The sequence below is a fragment of the Miniopterus schreibersii genome (assembly GCF_964146895.1).
Source record: "Miniopterus schreibersii genome assembly, chromosome: 4".
Classification (NCBI taxonomy): Eukaryota; Metazoa; Chordata; class Mammalia; order Chiroptera; family Miniopteridae; genus Miniopterus; species Miniopterus schreibersii.
Window position 1 is genome coordinate 81,982,259 of NC_138105.1, and position 9,583 is coordinate 81,991,841.

General features: G+C 54.6%; 1 protein-coding gene across 2 annotated transcripts in view; it reads right to left on the minus strand.

Moving 5' to 3' along the window:
• The window catches only part of PDGFRB (platelet derived growth factor receptor beta), a 35,963-nt gene extending 26,635 nt beyond the window's left edge, over window positions 1-9,328 (minus strand). The window contains exons 1-2 of one of the 2 annotated variants that reach the window (XM_081135941.1): window positions 8,877-8,950; window positions 7,435-7,541 (exon numbers count right to left, since the gene is read on the minus strand). In XM_081135941.1, the coding sequence (XP_080992067.1) occupies window positions 7,435-7,536 (102 nt within the window). In that variant the 5' untranslated portion in view covers window positions 7,537-7,541; window positions 8,877-8,950. Of the gene's footprint in view, window positions 1-7,434; window positions 7,542-8,876 lie in introns of both variants that reach the window. The other variant, XM_081135942.1, reaches the window with a different exon arrangement.
• Window positions 9,329-9,583: the final 255 nt, after the last annotated feature.

Consider the following 9,583-nt stretch of genomic DNA (forward strand, 5'->3'; position numbering starts at 1 on the left):
ATGCAGACAGCTCATCATGACTGAGGGAAGGAGGTTGCTGCCCTCCCAGCTCCCCAGGGCCTTGTGAGGCCCCCACACTCGTCACTCACTCTGTGCTCCTCTCCCCAGGAGGCCTCCCCAGGGACATAATGGAAAGAAATGACCTATTTTCTGGAAGTTCAAAATAAAATGAAACATCTGTCTGGATCAGAGCCAGGCTGATAAAGAACGGACTGATCCCCCAGTCCGAGCCCCCCTCCTGCTGCACACCCCCTCAAGCTCCAGAGTGTGAGCGCTTGGGGGTAGGGGAGCTGTGCAGGCCTCGCCACTTGGAACAGTTCGTGGGAAAGCACTCAGTGTGTGCCTCACGGCGGCCGCTGGTGACCCAGAGGAGGGGGCCTGGGTTCCCACACAGGCTGGGAACAGCCTGAGAAGGTCGGTGAGGAAGGGCGGCCAGCTGCATGCCCCTGTCCACCTGCCTGCAGAGCGAACACTTCCTGCCTCCTCAGGCTCCTCGCTGGCCTCCCTGCTCATCCCCACAGCCACCCTCCAGGCCATATGGATCCAGAGTCCTCTGGATCCCATCTGGGCCCCCAACAGCCCCTTCAAAAACGAACAAGACTTAGAAGGCCTTGACCATACCATAAGAATAACTACCTCTGATTTAGTTCATCTCACCCACCGCCTAGGCTAAGCCCTTTACGTGAATGACCTCAGAGAAATCCATGAGGCCAGTGTTGTGTCTCCATTTTACAGATGAGCAAAGTGAGGCATACTGAAGTTAAATCATTTGCTCAAGATTGCTGAGCTGGCCGGTAATGAAGCTGGTGCTCAATCCTGGGGAGACTGACCCAGAACACACAGGCTCAATGCCCAGGTGGCAGCCTCTCTAGACGACAGTCCCATGTCTGGCACACAGTATGAGCTCAATACACGAGTCAGCATCCTTGTTCTTTCACCCTGTTTCCTGACCCCTCCCTTCAGTCTATGCTCTCCTTTCAGTTGGGCGAGGCTAAAGCTGGCAGACAAGGGGGAGACAGCCATGCCATCTTTCATAGAGCCCTACAGTCCTAGGGTTGGGAGGGCTGTAAATACTTTCTACTCACATCTCCCCCACCCCCTCTGCAAACAGCCTACACTTGCACACCTGCCTGTGATAGGGATCTCACCACCTCACCTGAGGCCCATTCCATTCTTGGCCAGCTCAGGATCCTCAGATGTTAAGCTATTTGAAAATTTTCATTATGTTGAGTACAATTTGTCTCTGTATCCTCTGCTCATTGGTCCTGCTTCTTTCCACCCACAAACCCAGGACATCTTTTTTCTTATTCATTGTTCTGATGCCCCACAATCTGAAAAGAAATGGAAGCCCCTACTAACTTGGAACTAGGCACTCTGCTAAATGAGATGACCTGGCAGTTCTGTTTTATCATCACAACAGTTCTGTGAGGTGGTCACCATCGCTATCCCATTTCACAGTGGAAGAAACGAATTCTCAGAGAGGTTTAGTAACTTGCCCAAGGTCACACAGCCAATCAACAATGGAGCTGGGAAGCAAACTCAGGCTTGTCTGACTCCAAACCTGTATTCTTAACTGCTATGCTAGATTGTTTGTCTCCCGCCCAGAAGGTCAGTTCCCAGAGAAACACTCCTGAGTGGGTTCACCCTAATCCAGGTTCTCAGAGATGGAAGGATCCCCAGAGGTCACAGTCCTGTCCCTCCCCTCACTGAGGTGCAGAGTGACAAGGGGCCTATCCCAGCTCACCCAGGAATTTGGAAGTCAAGCTAGGGGTAGGTCTCAGAACCTTTCTGCAACTTCACTGCAGAGCCTGAGGGTCAGCACATAGGTGGAGGAGAAGAGTCCTTCCTGAGGACAGCCTGGGGCTGTGGCCTGCCTTGAGGCTTGTCCCAAGGGCCTCTGAGACAGAGCATCCAGCAGTTGGGCTGGGTGTGTGGCCAGCTCTGCCATAGGCCTTCTGTGCTCAGGGTCCAGGCCTGCCCCTGATGGGGCCCCAGCACCCCCTACTACTGTTTCACAGAGGCCTGGGCCTCTCTCTGCAGCTACAGAGTTCCAGGCCTCTGCCATCCCTAGGCTGCCCTGCCTCACACCCCACCCCCCAGAGCCTCATCTCAGGCGGTGCCATGGCAACGGAGAGCACCAGGCCCTGGCAGCAAAAGGAGCCCCTGAGAGGGGTCCCAGGCTGAGGCTGGGGAGGTGGTGGGGGTGCGGCAGGCGCAGACAAGCAAACCTTCTGTTCCCCGGGCTGCTGCCAGCCCCGGATCAGCCCTGGGGTGGGGTGGGGGCCACAAATAGAATGGGTTCTCAGAGCCAAGTGGGCAGGGGCAGGCAGGCCTCAGGCCATTGGTACTGACCCACCAGCACGCGGCCTTCCCCCAGCAGCCCAGAGCCTGCAGACTATCTGGGTAGCTAGCTATTAATTGGTGCCAATTACGCAGCATTGAGATTCCCCTCAGAGCCCTCCTGGGCAGCAGAGCTGGAGGGGAGAAAGCTCCCACATTTCATTTCCCTCTCGCTGCCTCTGCATCTGCTCCAGCACCCGGTCCTTCAGTCATTCAGCCCCTATCCTCCCACTTACTGTTGCTCGGCCTCTCTGTGCCTCATCTTCTGATCTGTAAGTGGGGGCTTGTGGAGGCCTCGAATGAGTTAATACAAGTAAAATGCTTAGAGAAGGGCCTGGCGCATAGCCCTCTGCAAAGTCAGTGGTCATGATATTATTCTTTATTCACTCACGGGAGAGTTACTCACTCCGCACCGAGTGCAAGGCTGAGACCCAGCTGGCTGGGCTTGTCAGTAAAGGGATGCATGTGATAAATGAGATGGCAGGGAAGTCCCCCCCCCAGAAGGGCTCCTCAGGAAGGGTTGCTGCTGTTGTTATTGGTGTTGTCAGCAGGCTCCGCTGGGGTGGGGGCAGGGTGTCTCCTCCTAGGTAATCAAGGATTTGGAGGCCCAGCCAGGACCAGAACCCAAGTCCAGTGACCCCCCAGTTCACTGTTTGTCAACAAGCTCTCTCCTATACCATTGTCTTAGTCCTTTAATTTGATTTCCCACAAATGGGGAAACTTACCTAACAATTTTTGGGGATGTCTTCACGTTCCTAAGAAGGGATTAGGCTTACAGTAGACGCTTACACAGCGTGAGATCAAATGGCTATGTAGGGTCAGCTCTTCTGGTCATCAGGCCTGGGGCCTCAGCTGCCCCCTATTAGCTCAGAACTCACTAGGCTAGGGAACTGGGATGGGCAGGCAATGGTAACCCTTCCCCTGCAGGGAGGTGATGGGACAGGCTGGTGAGGGGGCAGAATAGACAAATGGAACCCTGATGCCAGCACACTGTACCTGGTGCCACCCAGGACACTGAAAGTGCATGGGACCCCAGCCAGTTCAGGGTGGCAGTCCCAGCTCAAAGACACTTAATCCAGGGCCAAGTGCCAGTCCTATTCCCTCTTAAATGTGTGACTTCTGAGTTTAACTTTACCGAGTCCCAATTTCCTGGAAAACGGCATAAGATTCCTTTTTCGTCTCTGAGAGTTAAAGGTGATGATGAAATGAAATGCACCTGACACACAATAGGTGCTCAGTAGGTGGTAACTATCATGATTATGATGATTCCATGAGATGGGGGTGGCCTTGAGCTAGGCCTTCAGGTTTAGGTTCTTTGGAGGATGATGCGATGGTGGGTGCTGCCAGGGAAGGGGATTCCACAGGGGGCCTGTGTGAGCAGTTAGAGAAGTGGGTGATCTCAAGGCATCTGGGAGAAACGGCAGAGAGAGATCTGTTAGGCTAGAAACTGGGCCTCTTCAGCAAAGAGGTAGGTGAGGGGCAGGGAAGGAGGGCAGAGGTCACTTTGGGAAAGATTTGGGGTGCCAGGTCAGGATTTGGGCTTTGCCCTGGAGGTAAAGGAAGCCAATTTTCATGACATTGATAGTGAGGGTGGGGGCAGGCTGCTGGCTGGGCAGCCACAATGGTGCAACTCCAAGCACTATGGGTGGGGGGCTCCACTAAGGAGAGTGACAGGAGCAGGTTGGCACTTTGTGGGAGGGCATGGATTAGGATGGGGACAGTGGAGGCAGTGAGGACAAGTTTGGGGATGCAGCCATCTCAGACCCAGCTGACCTCCCTGGCAGGACCAGCTAGGTAATTTGTGAGCCAAATGCAAAATGAAAATGCAGGGCCTCTGTTAGAAAATGGTTAAGGATTTCAAGTGCAGGGCCCTTCTAAGTGCAGAGGTCTCTGTGACCACACAGGTGAAATAGTCCTTAAGTCACCCATGCTCCCTGGACTGAAGGGGAGGCCATCTGTTCATCCATCCTTTCATCCACTCACCAGCCTGTTTATCCATCTCTCTGGGCCTGCCAGGGACTCTCAGGGGCTAAGGGTAGAGCTGGATGGAACCTCTAGGGTCACTGTGCTGTTCCCTTGCCCCCCTCTTCCATTTTACAGAAAAGGAAATTATAGTTGAATGGAGAAGCCATGTGAACAAAGATTCTGTGGTTCACAAAACTACCCAGGGGGATTCCAACCACTTGTCGGGATGGCATCCCTCTTCTTCAACCCAGACTCTGCCCTATGGCCTCACCCCAGGGAAAGCTAGAGCCTAAGCCCTGGACCACAGAGGTGGGTGGTGAAGATACAGCACCTGTGGTGGCATAGAAGAAAGGCCAGGCCTGCAGGGTAGGTCCTGGGCTCAGTGCTATCGCTGACGATCTATATAACCTAAGGTGCATCCTCCCTGTCTCTGGGCCTCAGTTTCCCATCCGTACAATGAGGAAGTTGAACCAGTGGCCCTAAAAGCCCTTTTTATCTCTGACCTTCAGGAACTGTCTGACCCCCTAGCCCTGCTGCCCCCACCTCCCAAGGGACAACCCTTCCCATCACAAGGCAGAGAAGCTGGTACCTCTTGCAGATGAAAGGTTTCGGGCACCTGAAACATCAAATAGCCTTGATCTGAAGTGAGGCGAAGAAAAGCATTAATGCAGCTAAAGCAATACACTTTGATTTCCAACCACCTGCACTAGACTGGGGGAGGGGTGCCCAGAGAGCATCTGGGAAGTGGGAGCAGTTCTGGGCCTGGGGCCTGAGGGTTCAGGAAGCCCTTTTGCCTGAGGGCTCTGGGCTGAAGTCTTAGGAGGGGCTTGAGTTGGACTTCTACACTGGAATCAACTAGCGTGTGAGTTCCATGCCTCCTTGCGTCTCTGTATCTATTCCCTCATCCAGGATCCCATCTTTTGTCCACCCACCATAGGCCAAAGCCTTGCTTCCTCTTAAAATCAGAGCATATGAGGTTAAAAAATAAAATCAGCATTGGAAAGGACCTAAAGGGTCACAGCATCCACACACACACCCTAACAGGCACACCTCCCGACCCTCCTTCCTCAGTATCCCAGGAAAATGGGCACATGGGCTCTGCTCCCTGAGAAAGTGAGCGCATTAACAGGCTGCTCTTAATCGTCTGAAAGGTCTTCTTAGTTATTGCAGGTAACAGTTTTCCATTAGTGGTCATCGATCCTGACCACTTTCTATAACGTGTAGAAAAAGGATAAGAAAAAACCCTTTAAATATGCATGATCCCTGAGTAAACAATAGGGCTGGTGCAGCTGCCAACCTGGGCTGGCATGGCCTGGAATCCTGGAATTGTTTTAGGGCTAGAAGGATCTCAGAGACTGTCTCGTTCAACCTTCTTGTTTTATTGATGGGAAAAATGAGGCCCAGAGAGGGACTGACTCCCCCACAGGCACACAGGATGGGCTCCAAGGTCTGGTAACCACCTCTGGAACTCTGAGGGGCCCCCACAGCTAAGGCACATTCTCAGAGTTTATGTGGGATCCCTAGTGGTGACCCCAGGCCCCACTCAGCTTCTTATCCAAGGCACTAGAGTCAGAAACACCCAGGTGCAAGTCCCAGCTCCACAACTTCCTAGCTGTGGGACTTTGGGCAACTGACTTAACCTCTCTGGGCATGTCCCCATCTGTACAATGGAGAGAGTTTATGTATACTTCTGGAGGCCGATGTGATGATTAAATTAGTTCAGTAAATATTTAAGCACTTACTGAATGCCAGGCCTGTTCCAAGCACTGAGGAATACAGCAGTGGACTTCGCGGTAATGGATGCACAGCACAATGGAAGTGCTCAGAAAGGGCTGGTCCCTGTTATATAATCCTGTACACACTGCTTTCCAGCTGAGGCGCTACCAGTTCTGACCCTGGGGAGACTCCTGGGGTGCGGGTGGGGGAGGACTGTGGAAAAGAGTGGAGGAAGATCTCCCCCAGTCCAAGGCTCCACTGATCGCAGGGTTCTGAACCATGTGCAAAAATGGGGGTGTAAGCAGGGGATGTACTTCAGGGATGTCTGGGGACCTTCTCACTCCTTCCTCCCCCTTTACCACACTCAGTAGCCTGTCCTGAGCAAAACACCCAGAGTTCCTTCCTTCAGCCCAAAGGCAGAAGAGCAACGGCCCTTGCTCAGACAATGACATTGAGTCCTGCCCGTGAAGTGCAGGGACCAACCGTGCTGAGTCTTACCTACCCTGTTAGCTCATGGAGCCTACATACTGCCCTGCTGCTCACAGAGTTGGGGACCGACGCCAGAGAGGCAGAGCACTGGCCCAGGGTCACACAGTCAGCCAGAAGCCGAATCACGGTTAATGCATGGTCAACCGATGCCCAAGCATGGCGTTATTTACTCGTGGTGCCCACTGCCTTCCAGGTGAGGACACAGCCCAGAAAGAAGACATGGGGCCTGAGGTTGGCCACACAATGGATTTGAGTTGAGCCAGGGCAAGCGCCAGGTCTCCTGACTCTGATTCTGTGGTGCTTTCCACTGCCCCACATCTGTGGGCAATTACAAGTCTCAGTTCTACTTCCCACAGAGGAGGGGGGCTGCCTGAGCACTGGCGGGGAGGGCGATGACCAGACGCCCTCATTCAGGACCAAGCCAGGGCCTGGCAGACCCAGGAGCAGCTCAGGACTGATGCTGAGCTTTCTGTTGCTGGAGGCGCCAGAGCCAGGAGAAGCTCTGTGAGAGTTCTCTCCCCTGCAGCCAGGGTAGCAAGGGGGTTAAGCCTTTGGATTCAGCGGATGGTGGCCTAAATACCAACTCTACTGTGTGGCCCTGGGAAAGTCATTTCGCTTCTCTAAGCCTTGGTTCCCTTGTCTGCAAAGCAAGCGGAGCAGTACTGATTCCAAAAACCTGCTGTGGGGATTATAAGGCGTGTGAGGTCCCAGGTTATGTGCCTGGCATGGGGTCAGCACTTGATGACAGTGACCAACATGGTCCTCCTATCCCTGACTGCTGTAGACTCAAGGCCCTCTGGAGGCCTCGCTAGAGGCCTCTGTGCACTTTGGGATCACAGATGCAGGCAGGGGCACTCCTCCCCGTTTGACACAGACAAAAGCAAGCTGGAGGAACTGCACGATCTGTGTGTTCTGGAAGGGTACCTGAGGGAAGACAGGAGGCCTGGGTTCTGGTCTCACACTTGAGAACAGAAGGTCTTCAGCCAGTCCCTCCTCCTTTTCACCAGCACATTTTCTCAGCCCCATTGCAGCTGGGGGGACATAGAACACAAGATGGGAAAGATGAGGGTCTGAAGGATCTCTGATGTGCAAAGAGAACACAAATAGGAAGAAAGGGGCAAGCAACAAGGCACCAGTGAAAAGAGCATGGTGGGCACTTGGAAGACTGGAAGAACCTGGGAAGGCTGCCTGGAGGAGGTAGAGTGGGAAGGATCCTTGAAGGGAAAGTGCAGGAAGTGTCCACAGGCAAATAGTGCAAATTCCTTCTGGGAATCCTGGGGTCTGACTGGAAGGAACGGGAACACAAGGACCAAGTGTGGAGTGATGGGCAGGGAGCTTACTACCTAGCAGCACTCTGCTACTTACTAGCTGTGTGGTACAGTTTTGTCGCTGCTGTAAGCTTCATTTTCCCCTGATGTAAGGCGAGAGTAAAATCGGCCCTGCCTCTGGAGTTGCTGGTTAGAGTTACACTATAGAGATCACACTATAAAGCACTGCGCACAGTCCTGGCATGCAGTAAGTGTCCAACAGGCAGCATGGTTAGATGTTTGGGCTTTCTACAGGCCTGGGAGAGTCACAGTGAGAACTGTGATCTGATTCATGTTTTAGGATAGAGTGGAGAAGGGGTGGAAGGAGGGACAGGGCCAGGAGGCACGATCAGCTGCCTGGGACCAGGGAAAAGGACCCAGCAGCCGAGCCCCCTTCTTCACAGGGGGGCCCCCAGATCTGACGGCTGGGTCCCAGACCCCCAGCCCCAGCTGCGTGAACATGGCCTGCCAAGCCCCAGCCCCTTCGCCTTCAAACTTTCCCAGCCACTGGGGGTTTGGAAGGATATCTTAGGAATCTGGAAAATTTGCAAATCCATTTAAATCCCCAGAGGTTGCCTGGCGGCCCACTGGCTTAAAGCCAGGCAGATCCTTAGGGACCAGGCTTGGGCCCAGGGATAAGGCTATGGCTCTGAGGTCTTCAGTGTCCTAGTAGGTCCCCTTTCCCTGTGCCCTGCTTTCCATCTCCCAATTTCCTCCTCACTCCCCTCCCTGCTCTCCCCACCCCCAACAGGCGCTGCTGTGCTTTGAAGGCCCCTCCACTCAGCCTGGCACCGCGAGAAGCTTCTGGGGGTTGTTTGATGAGGACGGGGGCGGCAGGGTTGAGGAAGCCTGGGCCACCCTCCCCAGGAGCAGCCTAAGCAGGAGAGAGTATAAAACTGGCTCCTCCATCCCTGAAGTTGCCCGCAGCCTCCCGTCTCCTCCCATCTGGTTTTGTTAAACATATTTTCCATTTTTTAACCTACTTGAGAAGGCACAGGCTGGGGTAAGGGGACAGGACAAGGAGTTGAGGTCCGTCCCCACCCCCAGACGAGCACTTACCTTGCTGCTGAATGAAGCCTTCTGGTGGGGACAAGATCCCAGGCTCTGGGCTGTCACCCCCTCCAGGAAGTCCTCCTCACTGCCCTCTCTCCTTATCAGAAAGTCTTTGATGGCCAGAAATGGGAAAGCAGCTGGGTAGGGGGGCAGAAAAGACTGTTGTGGGCTCCCGGAGAGCCTCAGGAGGAGGGAGGGAGTCGGGGGCTGCAGGGGTGAGGAGTGGCCTCACGCCCAAAGCATCCCTTTGGAGGCGCAGGGTAGCCAGGAGGGGCCCCCCTGGGCCTGGCTGGCTGTGTCGCTCCACACAGGTTGCTGCCGGCAGCGCTGGTCAGAGGGGCCCGGCTCCCTCCTGGCTGTCCTCTCCCGCTCCAAGTGGCTCGCTGAGCGATCCCGGGTCCCAGACGGGGCGGGCAGGGCCTGAGGGCTGCTGGCAGCCCCCGAGCTCACACCACTGTGGGCTTCCCTGCCCCCCCCCTTTGGGGGAAAGGCTGCAGGGCGGCCTCTGATTGGCCCAGCTGGAGGAGGGGGGCGGTGGAGCAGGGAGGGTGGACGCGTGTGTCTGTTTTCAATTTGAGTTTTTTCCCTCCTCTCTTTCTTTTCCCCCAAGTTTCTTGTTTTTCTTCCTCTTTTCCCTCTGCTCGCTCCCTCCCGTCGCCTGCTCTCTCAGGATGTGAGGGGATGTTTAGAAATTCCACAGCCCACGCCAGCAG